Source organism: Odontesthes bonariensis, chromosome 19 (assembly GCF_027942865.1).
Source record: "Odontesthes bonariensis isolate fOdoBon6 chromosome 19, fOdoBon6.hap1, whole genome shotgun sequence".
Lineage (NCBI taxonomy): Eukaryota > Metazoa > Chordata > Actinopteri > Atheriniformes > Atherinopsidae > Odontesthes > Odontesthes bonariensis.
This window is the reverse complement of record NC_134524.1, coordinates 14380932-14394181: the sequence shown is the minus strand read 5'-3', so window position 1 is coordinate 14394181 and position 13250 is coordinate 14380932. Positions and strand designations below refer to the sequence as shown.

General features: G+C 41.5%; 1 protein-coding gene across 4 annotated transcripts in view; it reads left to right on the top strand.

The window, feature by feature from the left end:
• The window catches only part of adamtsl3 (ADAMTS-like 3), a 115178-nt gene that overhangs the window by 68189 nt on the left and 33739 nt on the right, over nucleotides 1-13250 (top strand). For 3 of the 4 annotated variants that reach the window (XM_075451102.1, XM_075451103.1, XM_075451106.1), the window contains exons 3-5: nucleotides 5674-5801; nucleotides 11994-12039; nucleotides 12378-12614. In XM_075451102.1, the coding sequence (XP_075307217.1) occupies nucleotides 5674-5801; nucleotides 11994-12039; nucleotides 12378-12614 (411 nt within the window). Of the gene's footprint in view, nucleotides 1-2564; nucleotides 2721-5673; nucleotides 5802-11993; nucleotides 12040-12377; nucleotides 12615-13250 lie in introns of those variants that run through there. The other variant, XM_075451104.1, reaches the window with a different exon arrangement.

Sequence of the window (13250 nt, the reverse complement as noted above, 5' to 3'; positions counted from 1 at the left end):
CCACACTGTTTGCACTAAGACAGAGGATACTCTCTGTTGTGGCTCTGTAGAAGTTTGTCAGAAGCTGAGGAGAGATTCCAGTCCTTTTCACCTTCCTCAGCAAGAAGAGCCTTTGTTGGGCCTTCTTCACCAGGTGGGATATGTGCATGGACCAAGTGAGGTCAGATGTGATGTGGATGCCCAGGAACTTGATGTTGTCCACCCGCTCCACCTGCGCTCCTTGAACGAGGAGAGGGGTGTGTTCTGTCTTCCTGGATCTCCTGAAGTCCACAATGACCTCCTTGGTCTTGCTGGAGTTCAGGACAAGGTTGTTGTCCGAGCACCATCCTGTAAGGTGCCGGATCTCCTCTCTGTAGTGAGTCTCAGCGTTATGAGCGATATGAGACCCACTACGGTGGTGTCATCTGCAAACTTCACAACCATGTTTGTTGAGTGAATAGCAGAACGGTCGGGATATGTTGGCCATCATGAGTTTACAACCATAGATTGTGACACTTTTTCGTTTTGCACGTACAAACAAACTTTCTGATGACGTGTTCTTGAGAGGATGGGCAAGTAAAAAATTATATCATCAGCATGATATAATCCGCATGATTTCAGAATAGAGGGCTTCAGAGGATCTGACTAAACAGTTGATCTGTTACTGCTTCTTTCTTGCCATTTCAGATTTTATATATTTCACCTTGCTGACCTTGATTACTTTAGGTGTTTTCATAATTGATATTAAGGATGGCCAAAACTACAATAATTTCAAGCTAAATAAGCAGTATTATCTTATATCACATTAGAGCATTTATCTGTGGACAGTCACTTCCTCCAATTCTCCAAACCTCCTTCATGCTCCCCTTGTGCACCCTAATATCTAAGCTAGCCCTGTTGTAAAATAACAAGTACATCTCTTTTTTCCTCACCTCATCATCTTCACAGATTATTGTTTAAAATGTCAGGAGATACCTTTATCAATGTTGTGGTAGAGAACCGGCTCCAAGCCAGTGTCAATCAAACACATTAATTTCCTCCCCAGGTGTTTAGTTTGAAGCTCTGGGCACATCACTGATGCCATGGTTTATTTTCAGAAGTCGCACATTTGCAAATATGAGAAGGATTTCCTCTGAAAGCTAATATCAGACGGTTATGGATTAAGGCTGCATGGGGCATGACCTCTGTGTCAGCCTGTGAATATGTGCACGTTCAAGTCCTTTCCCACCAGCATTGAAAAAACCATTAGTGTTAAGTTTAGAATATTAGATAGTTCTTCCTTTTTGTCTACCAAATCTACCGGACTAAGCCCTTTACTGTCAGCAGTGAGTTAGACGTGTTAGTTTGTGTGTGTCTGTATCGGTGAAGTCTCGAGACATCCGCTCAGATGTTGTGATTATGGTCGCTGACTGTTTGCTCTGCAGTGCAGTACATTCCACACAGCCTTAATTGATTGCAATTATGTGGTTTTTGATTTGGTGTTTGATTGGGAGTCTTGATTTGAAGGGCACAGAGTTTTTATTGTCTTTGGACCGTCAAGGCTGAATGCCTGAATGAAAGCCTGCTACCTTGTGAGTCACATCAAGGAGCACCAGTGGGTTGGCACAGAATTTAGCTGCTTTACTTTGAATGTTCTGTTTCAGATTTAGTTTTTGTGTCTTGCTTTGGCAAAAAGAAGCTGTAAAGCCACTCAGTGTATAGTATTTTCCCTCTGTGCCAAGAACTGTCCATCTTAAGGGGTGCTTTTTTTGCTATAACCAGAGGATTTGTCCCTCCAGGGTACACCTGGCTTGTTCCCCACCTCCGCAGCGTAAATGTTCACTCTGGCTTAAACTGCCAGATGTTATGAAAGGCTCTATTGAAGTAGACCTTTAGCTCATAAAGGAATAGAAAAAGTCACCGTGGCTGAAAAGTCTGTCCTGATAGCTTCAGTGACCAAACCATGTCATCTGATTTATGTGGGGCAGAGTCATGTGATGTCTCTATTTCTTGTAATGCCTGGATGCATAAACTTCCTTTTAAAGATAATACAGTATGGTTGTCTTGGAAATCTTTTAAATCCTAAAAAAAAAAGACAGCAAAACCAACCAGGCCAAAAGAAGAACTGAGGAACAGTGGCATGAGTGGGAGGGTAGAGAAGTAAAATGAGATAAAGGCAAGCTGAAAGAAAAAAAAAAAATAAAAAAAATAAACGCAAGGCAGAAATATGAGAATAGACGAAGAAAAGGAAAGAAGAAAATTGTTTTTTATTTATCTGTCTGCGAATATTCCTGCACACACACACTCACACACACATATACACAAACAAAAGTGTGAAGTCGGGATGTTGCAGCTGGCCCAGCTCCTTGTTTGTATTAACTTGCCTGACTGAGGCCTATTTATTGATTGGTGTGCCAGGCCTGAGGACTCGTGGGGCTCGGAGCCCCCTGTGATTACTTCCCCCAACCTCTATGAATCGTATACACGACAACACACGCGCACACACACCACACACCACACACACAAACCCCCTTCCTCCCTCCCTCTTTCCAGTCCACTCATTACTCCTGAGGAAGAACGGCAGAAAGTCAGAGAGGAGACGGCAGGCAGGCAGGCAGGACTTACAGAGTGACCCAGTAAGGAAGGCAAGAGGCATCGGACTCATGCAAGCAGAACTGGAAACAGTGGGTCACACACTTTGAGAAAACATGGAGCAACAGTTTTCATCTTGCAAGTTGCTGGTGACAGCTCTTCTTCTTCTGGTACTGTAGTGATTACTTCATGATTTCTCAATTTCATGATGGATTTCTTTTTGTTTGCTGATATTTTTGTGTTTTATCTTTGATTATAACTTTCCTTTGAACTACTTATTGCATTCAGAAACCATCCGTGCAAATGCAGAAACAATCCACTGTCAAAATCCAACAATCTTTCCATCTGTCGCTTTACCTTGGCTGTTACAGTGCCTCCACTGTTTTTGATCCAGGTCACCAAAAATAGACTTGTCGTGCATGTGCCGTTCTGAAGGCTGTTTTGTTTGAGGTTAGGGCTCCCTGTAACATTACATTGACTGCCTCGCAGCATGACAGTGAGTACCTTGCCGTGCAATACAGAGCATATGACAAGAGATTCAGCAGATGTGCAAATATCGTATGTCTTGCCGAATAAAAAAGGCCATCGTGTGTATATTGACATAGTCTGCAGGAGAAGGCACCAGAGTCAGGTTTCCTTTTCCCTGTTGAGGAGATTTCCATCTTTAAGGAAAATGTATTTAGTCTCAGCTGCTGACAGGTGTCTTAAATAGAGTCTGTCTGTCACAATAAGGAATAGTGTGGGGATGAGTAATATATTATCATAAACTTGCTTCCTCATTTTTTAACTAATGCTGCATGTGCAACCTTCACATTTGCTTAATTATTAACATATAAAAACAACCAGAGAACAAATATTGTCGCGTAAATGGTCCTTTTTGGGGTACCATTACGAGTCTCGTGTGGGTTGTATCATGATCCCAAATGCTGCATGCTCCCTTCATGAAGCCGGCCAGTGCAAATAAAAACCTGGAGGGATCAGAGCAGCAGAGGTGGGGCATGTGGTTATGGAGGGTTAGGAAGACTCCAAGAGGATATCTGATCCTTTTGATTACCGGATCCAAATCCCAGCGGGATGGCTGTCCAACTTGCATTGCCTTGTCTTCCTGCGCCTTCACTGAGAACAATAGCAGCACAGTCCGCCAAACAGCCTCTTCATCTCCATCCTTCCATCCTTCATCTACTTCCCCTCCTCTGTCTTCACCGGCCTCGTTATGCCCCGGCTGTCTTGGCTTTGTAACACACATCTTAGTTGTAATTGAGTGCAAAATTCACTGATTGCTTTTCAAAGGAGTACTAAGGTGGCGCTCAAACTGGCTGCCCAGAACAGAGCCTGGATTTATTTACCGTGATCTAAACATTGAAATAGTTGGCTTGTGCAGAAAGTAGCACCGTTGCCGACATGTTTGGCTGTATGCTCCACTGACTCTGTTTAGCTCTTGCCATTCGTCTCTGCTGTTCCTCAGAAGTCATCAGCGCTGACAGCCATTTATATCAGTCCCCACGCACTTTTAATAATGTGAACCCACCACCTCTCTCCGCTCCATACAGCAAGGGTGTTTTTGCTACCACGACCCAAAGAAAATAATCAGAGCACTATTATTGCTTTGTATCTGCTTTCCTCTGCAAGATCCATTCATCTTTGTAGACGAAGCACAGTGCCACGCTGTTGGAGAACGGGGCTAAAGAGGTCAAAATAGCTTAGCTATGTTTTCCTCGAAAATCTCAAGACTGTTTCACCTCCATTGCAAGCTCATTGATTCATAATCGTCTTTAGAGCAGTTGTGACACAAGTTATTATTGTCTCTCCCTTATTCAGACCATTGAGACTAAGCTTGTTGTGCTTTACATTTCATGCCTAATCTGCCGGATTTAAAATTTTTAAGTCCCTGTCAAAACCCCCGTTGGATGTGCTAGAACTCATGGTGTGACTATTCCAAAGAGTGAGGCTGTCACAATGAGTTCACAATGGCTGTATTTGTGCCATCTTCAAATATTTCTTCATGGTTCACCAGCACTCGAAAAACTGAGGTGTTTGCATTGTGGGAAATGATTTCTCTCAAATTCGTCTGCTCCTTTTGAGAGCCCTAAAACTTCAGTTGAATGGCAGAGTATTTTATTGAATGTGTTCACACCTCCAGTCGCACTGAGCCACATTCCTACTGCCACAGGAGGTGAATGATTTGTCCCACTATTAGTCCCAAGTCTTTAAAAAAAAAAATGTTTTAAAGAATTTTCCAGCTTTTCTTCCATTCAACAGGTATAGAGGCAGTTTTTCCTTTGCCACAGTCTCACTGAGCTAATCTGTCTTTGTTCTAGATAGCAAAGGCAAACTATTTTCCTTTTCACTTAATCTGAGCCTGGTATTCAGATAATGCAACTCCCTGACTTCATTCTGTGAGCTCCAAAAAGAAAAGAGTGTGGCTGTCGAGTAAAGCTGAGGAAGAGAAACCTGCTGTGACTCACATGCACAAAATTTTACAAACACATTTCTTTTAAACAGCAAGGTTAGCCAGTGCAGTCAAGTCCTCCCTGGAAATCAAAAGGACCTTGAGAGGCAAGTTGGAGCAGATGGAGATAGATGAGGTGGAGAGGATCTTCAATTTTTGGCCGTCACTCCACATCTGAGATGCACACTGTCCTCTCATAATATTGATTTTGGGTTCTGCAGTAATATTCCGAACTCCACTGCCAAATACAGCACAATACAATTAACAGAGAGAGGCACACAAATGTGGCCCAAACTTTAAGAAGGACAAACTTTGGATGACTCCAAGGTTTAAATTATGCAAAAGGGCCAGAAGTCAAGAGCTCCTGATTGCTTCCTTTAACTGCCTCTTTCATTCTGTCACATGCACTCTTCGTTTCAGCAGCTAATGTAATTTAGTGCCGGCTTTTTTTTTTGGTGAGACTGTTTTGACTGAACAATTTATTGTGAAGATTCATGGCTGAGGTGTATCTGTCAAGATTTCTTCCACTTTCAAGCTGACTTTTAAAAATGTATTTCAGGTATTTAGGTGAGATAATCTGTCTTGAACATAAGACTGAGTCGATAATAACTTTTGACAACCAAAGACGTCTTCGACAGATCACTCATGAGTATAAACTCTTCTCTGGTGTGTAGAGCTCACGGACGGCCCGATCGGAAGAGGACAGGGACACGCTGTGGGATGCCTGGGGCTCATGGAGTGAATGCTCTCGTACTTGTGGCGGTGGAGCCTCATACTCCCTAAGACGATGCCTCAGTTCCAAGTAAGGCCACCTCTCACACAGTTTCTTGTCTGGTTCTGGTCTGCCAATCTTCATTTTGTCTGTGTTTTTTTTTTTTCTTTTCGGAGTTTTTCAAATCTTTTCATCGTTTGATCCTGATCATATGCAGAGTGTCGCACCCATATTGCGCCTGAGGTAATCTCAGTAATCTCAACAACTCGGCAGAGAAACAATCCTTATGAAAACCAGAGACGCAAAATAGCAGAAACATTTTCAAATATCACGAGTGTGCTGCTCTTTAAAAAAGTTTCAATCATTGAACAACCATTGCATCAAAAGAGGAGAGGATTTACAGTAAAATGAAAGTTAGAACCTCACTGACCTTTGGATAAATGGAACCGTCCCACGGGCAATTTGTAACTGTGGGCTCAAACATTATACAAGTTACTCTCATCTCATCTCATCAGAGGGAAGTCCTGACCAAGCTCTCACTGATTTCCATTGAAATGCCCCATCATGGCTTTGAGATGTAGGCTTTTTTCCTCATAGTGTGAGTAAATCTCAGCAATCAAATCGCTCTGTTCCTGTGGAGTGTCATGGGAGGGTTAAAAATTTGTATGACTGTTGAATATTATTCAACAGAGAAACTGTCTTGACTGCCATGTGAGCCTAAACCTTGAATTCATCAGTGACAATTCAGATCAGATTTTCATTAATGGCCCATGTTTCTTCAAAAATTAAACTTGAACAATCAATGTCCCTGCAAGTACAGGTCACTTATAATAACTCTTCATAGGAATAGGAATTGGGCTTTTCAACCAATGAGCCCACTGCTCATTGTCTCAGCTTATGTCTGTGGAGGAACTGTGCTTTTATCCTCATGCCAAGGTCATCTGGTTGGTTAGGATTCTGGTTAATTCTGTGGACTTCAAGATAAAGATTCAGGACTGAGTATGTTGGGCAAAGTGGATTTGATGGGCAAGAGAAAAAAAAAGTACAGAAGGCCTGAGAGGGTATGTTTTCCATAGAAATGTTGTCACATTTATAGGCTGGGAAATAGCAGCGGGGTGACTTCACTGCATTCCTCCATTTTACAGTTCCCAGAATGTATTGCTCATTTGCTAAAGGTAGCCAGTGAGCTTTGCTACTAAAGTCACCACTTTTTCAGAGTTGGGGGCTCCAAAGGGAGCCACCGGTGACAGGAGCAGCCAGTGTGATCATAAAACAAAGCAACTGTGTAAAAGACAAACTGACAAAACAGCAGAGATCATCCTTGAGGTCACAACTGAGACACCATATGGTGCTTGCACTTCTCCTTAACCATGAATCCATCTGCACTTGCATTAGAGAACAAGGCTGCGAAACATAAGACTGTCAAAACCTCATGCTCAAAGTGCCAGACCCCCCCGGTACTGCACTGTAAACATTGAGGTCAATGGCTTTTTCAGGAGTTCATTTCATGATATCAGCAGCAGCCACTTCTCTCTGCCTGCCCACAGTTCTTTGGTCAGAAAAAACCTCAGAATGCCACTGGCTGTAAAAGCAATTTAGGTGTTAAGAGGTGTTTGGGGTTTGAGCTCCAAATGGGGATGTGGGCAGTGTGTTTGTGCATGAGTATATCTGCATGCTCATTTAGATCCGCGCAGATTTTTAAAAACTCCTGTGTCCTTTGGCGGTTGCTATAATATTTGTGGTTCAGTCCACGTTGACCCACCCCAACCCTCTGCTGCTTGGGAATGAAGGAACAGTAGCCTGGCCCTGGGTGGCAGATCAAACAACATCATTAAAAAACACAGCACAAGACTGTGTGTGTGTGTGTGTGTGTGTGTGTGTGTGCGTGTGAAACTCTTTGGAAAGAGGGGCTGGAAACGAGCCTGCAACACCCTCCAAACGAATACCACTCCAACTCATATACACACACTTATAAGGAACTAACTGCTACTGCAGAAATACACGAGAGTTAGTGAACCCTTTCACGTGTGGAAGGATACAGTTCACCTGGCCCTCATTAGTCCCATCCACACAACTCTCTTTACTTAATCACAAACTCCAAAAACATAGCTGGTTTGAAGCAAGTGTGGACACATGGATAGGGTGTCATGGCAAGAAAAATTGCTGCTTCAATATTTACTGTATGAGGCTCACGTATGGCAAACATGATATTAATTCTTTTGATCATTTATCCTATAAATGGAGACCAGACTAGACTTCATTTTGACATTGCTTAGTTGAAAGTCACAAGAATGAAAGGGTCAGTAACCTCTTTGATGGCCTTCCACTAATGGGAAATAAAGATGAGCCGGGACAAACGCATGTTAAGTGCTTAAGTGTTGCAAAAAGGTTGTTTTCTCTGTTTATTGAGTTTACTTAATTGATAGGCAGATGTTTCAGGCCCTGACGTTAAGTGACTTTGACAGTTTGGGTTTAAAGTCTATTTTTAACTGCTCAGTCATTTGAAGCGAATTTTCTCCAAGGCAATGAATCGTTCACTTTACTTAGGCACCAAGATTATGTCTCCTTCTAGTATAGGGGACCACCATCTGAGCAGAAGAAAAAACCAACACCCTCTTCAATCATTTTTACTGTATCACTGTTCTCATGTCATGCCAAAATCAACATGAACAAACAATATCGTGGAGAGTATGTAGAATTCCAGCAACAAAAATAAATGTATAGATAAACAGTCAAATCAAAGTAAGCCTGATTTAAAACTGAGCTTTAAAAGAAATCTATAGATGTTTATGTTTATGTAAACAGACACACTTTTTCATCTCATTTTAAATTTGTTTACATCTTTCAGCTGAACAAGGATTCAAGTGATGAAGTAAGTTTTTAAAGCCTTAGACAAAATTACACCAGACTAAAGCCTGATTTATGGTCGGTGACGCAAGACGCAACGCAAGACGCAACGCAAGACGCAACGCAAGCCCTTGCGCGGTTTCAAGCCCCCCCTTGCGTGCTTGCGTGTGTCACCTCAATTTTCTTCACGCAAGACGCAAGCCACTGGCTGTGTTCGAAACCGCCTAGTACTACATACTTGAAAACGGCATACTCATCAATCAGACAGTATGCAGAGCGTTTACACACAGTGCACTTCACTCCTGCCCGAGCCGAAATCAGCCGGCCTGAAAAGCTGATTTCGCTTAAGCTATAAACTCTGTAAACATATAACTTTAGCAACATTTGAAACATTTTCAGGCGAGAAAGTAGTCGTTTAGACCCCCAAGGTGTTGAAAATCTGACAAAATACCAGCTATTTACAAGAAGAAGAAGAAGAAGCATGAATCCACTCGGAAGAGAGACTTGCCGAAGAGGTCCTGGCGGTGAATTTCCTTTCATCGTAGTAGGCTTGTCATTGAAAAAACCCGCTGCTCCACCTACTGTCCTGGCGGTGAATCGCCACGCAGCACACGCAACCGCCGACAAAGCAAAATGAAGCATAAACGTCTCGAGCCATTAACGCAAGCGCAAGACGCAATAGCAAGGGCAGTTAAAAGAGGTATAACTCAGCCTTAAAGTCGAGGGAAAACACGGAAGAACCTGTTTTTATTTTTCATAGTGTTACCATTAGATGTTACAAGTTGCTTTTGGACAGCAAGAGTTTGAATTAACACCCTGTAATGCTGATGTTTCCAGTTGTTAATCGTTACTAACAGGCCAGGCAGAAGAAGTTTAGCGTCACAAAACATTGGGAATCATTTTCAGGTACTTGCATACAACAGTTCATGGACTAAAGTATTTCAGCTGGTGGTCGAACAGCAAGCTACTATAGGCTGATGGTTTGGGGCAGGAGAGCCAAAATTATTGTGAATGATCTCACTTGAAACCACAAGTGCTTCTTCCAAATGCCCTGAGAACCTCATCTGTCTAAGTGTTTGTCACACTGAGAGCCACAGTGAAAGCAAAGGGTCTTTTTTTTGCTCTTGCTACTTTGTCATTGTGCCATTCTCGCCTGCAGTTTTCCTAAACTGCCTTCCTACCAAATCAGTGGCAGAGCTCACAGCAAGAGCATATTTTAGGCATTACAAGTACAGCCACATTCCAATGTATTCCCTCCCTCAAGAGTTCCAATAATGTGGCAAAGTCTATAGAACCCACATTGCAATTCCTTTTAGTCTGCCAAAAGAGAAAAAAAGATGTTATATTGTATATATGAACCTTCTGGACTGGACAAGTTTAACTGCATATCTGTTATCATAAGCATTACTTTTAGATCTGCGGATAAGTTTTACACGCTCTGTTGTGTCTTTTTGTGTTTATTTTGAAGAGAAATGAGAGTCATTATTTGTGACTTGTGTATGATGTGCTTCAGACTTTCTTATACGTCAACTCAGTTGTTTCCCCCTAAACTGTGACGACACCATGATGAATCCTGAAGTCCTGGCTCTACTACTGTTGAACCTTGACTTTGAGCTTCCAAAGTGAGAAGGAAATGAAAAGGGAAATTAATTTTATTCCCCTTTGCTTCTTTTAATGTTGAGTTTATATATTCCTGCTCCCAGCGTGAGTTTCCACTCTAAATTTTGCTACCTGTCTCTCAGCTCTTGGTCTTTGAAAGTCTCTTGTTTGGGTTCAGGCCCCATGACCTGCTGTTTGGCTTGGCAGTGGGGACCGTCTGGATTCGTCACAGGCTCTAATGTTCTTGCCATGCCACACGCTCCACATCCACTCCCTGCTCTCCTTATAATAATACTGTAAAAATCCTTAAGCTTTCACTCGTGTGTGAGCCCAAAACTCTGCGACGTTGCCTCCAATCATGATTTCAGATTAGCTAAGGACCAGTGACACTGGAATTCCTCTTAAGTTCAAAACTCAAAAGAATATCAGTTGATCAGTTTCCACTGTGGTCTCGGATAATTGGTCTATCATTGTCAACATCAATGGTTTATTATCCCTCCGCAGCAAATCGCAAAGGAATCCTCTCTTTCAATAAGTGGTGAGCTCAATAATTTGGGAAGAGAAGCTGCAGACTGAGGAGAGTTGTGATCCAAACTGCTCCAATCTGTTGAGCAGACACAGACTGGAAGACTCTACTGTGCCTGCTTTACTCATATATGTGGGGGACAGTGGATTTGTAGTGAAGCTATTTGTTTACTCAATTACACATTGAGACAAATATGAGGTTGTTCAGACTCCTTTCAGTACCCAGGGACTCTTTGTTAAATTGAGCTTAGAGGGTAATTGTGGTCACATCATACTGATAATCAGCACTGATTTTGGGGCATTTTAACCTGCTTATAGTGGCCTTTATATGAAAGCCTTTATTATCCTTAAATACATCTTTTTTAGAGCTGCTTTCATGGCTGTTGTCTCTTTTTAACCTATGGTTGAAATTTCTCTTTGAAATGCAATGCAGTTGGACATAAGTGAATATCGTTTTTGTACTATTTTGTGGGGGGAAAAAAAGGGAAAACGTGTGCTTATTTTGAATTTGATACCACCATGTGTCATGAATAAAATCTTTGTGGGTTTTGTTCTGTTCTTTTTTTAGTGTTTTGTCTTTTGGATTGTCATGTTCTGACTTCTCGTTTACCTTTTGTCATTGATTCACATTTTGCACCTTAACAAGCCTTATTTCCTGTTTTAGTTTGTAAAACTTGCACTCAACATTAAAGATGCACAAGTTACTTAGGCTCTATGCAGCCCTCATACCATGCTCTGAACTGTGCACCGATAACAAGCCTGGGGGATGCCATGTCCATGAGTGTCGAAAAGATTTTTAACCTTTTGATTAATCAGACCTCAGACCTGTTTTACACTCCAGTCCATCTTAATTGAACCCGGCAAAGAAAAGCAAGCGATGTTTCTGGTGCTTGGATCATAAAAACCCAGAGCATTTTGAATATTATGCTTCAAAATTGCCACTTATATTCTAAAGTGTCACAGCTTTGTGAAATAATCTGCAAATAAACAGCCATTATAGTAAAGTTTGCGTATACATGAACTAACACTTCATGCAGCATTTTTTTTGTCTCTGTGAATTAATGTAAAGTCCCATTTTGTGAAGTACACTGTTAGAGCTTTGCAAACCCTCCACTGAGCCATGTTTGTGGGTTGCCACATTATCACTGAAGACTTTCCCTCACAACCCAGTAATTTGAAAAAATGAGACCAGAATCGGTGGATCAAATACCAGCTGCCTCAGGCGATCATGACTGGTGTGCATTTTGGTTTGCTTTGTCATACCCTACTAAAGCCAATCCAGCCACATTTTAATTTTTTTGTCCTCTGCAGAACCTGCGAGGGGCAGAATATCAAATATCGCACATGCAGTAATGTGGTAAGTTCAGCAAACTCATCTTTATGTAATGATTGTCAGTAGTGCTTTCAAGTGGTTTCTCTAAGAAGAAAAATGGAAAATTTTGATTTCGGATTGGAACCAAGAAAATATTACCAAGCTTTTTGCTTAAAGGGTCTAATTTTGTGATCTGCTATCCTTTTGATGGAAGCTATTAAAGGCACCAAACATCTTTTTTTTCCTGTATTTATTTCATGCAACTGTCACAGTCTTGGCAGTCAAGATATGTTTCATTAACAAACCTCTTTCCCACATAGACATAAATAGTTGAGAGACAAATTTTAACATTCTTTTTTTTTTTTTTTCGGTTTTATGCTCAGGATTGTCCTCCAGATGCCGGTGACTTCCGGGCCCAGCAGTGCTCGGCTCATGCAGATGTGCGATACCAGGGTCAATTCCATGAGTGGCTGCCGGTGTACAACGACCCAGAAAACCCCTGCTCTCTCAAGTGTACACCCAAGGGCTCGGACCTTGTGGCAGAGCTGGCACCCAAGGTTCTGGATGGAACACGCTGTTACACTGAGTCTTTGGACATGTGCATCAGTGGAGTCTGCCAGGTGGGAGAACGTGCTATGGAGCTATATCGCTTCTAGAATTGCAGTTTATTTCTTTTAATATATTGTTGTTGAAAGTCAAAATATTACTCCTGTGGGATTCACAATATTGTGAAGAAGTTTAAAAAGTTTTGGTCTCCAAGACAAATGATCTTTTTGAGTTATGCAACTTATGGCTTATTGTATAATAGTCAAGCCAATGACTAGTATATCTTGGTTGCTCGTGCATAAAGAGGATATATAGATCACGAATATCCTGGTCAGGACTTTTTGCTGAGTCATTGTTTGAAATGTATCTAGATTTGATGTTTCCCAATTGTTTCTAGATTTGATTTAGTCCAATATGTTCCATGCCTCTTGCTCTCAACATAACATTGAAATACAACTAAAGTATGCTCAAAAACCTACTCAAGATATATACAAAAACCAAAAAGCTTCATATTCCTGAACACATCAGCTTATAAAGTTTTCAAATGCTCAAATGTGTTATAAAAAGCTTTAAGATTTCAAATTAAACTGAAGTTTTGAGTATTCATAAATTGATCATTTGTTTGAGTGCAAATCAGGAAATATGAAATCATCCTCAATCCTTTTTTCAGACACAAATGTAGACAAATAGGGATATCTAGACAATAAGCA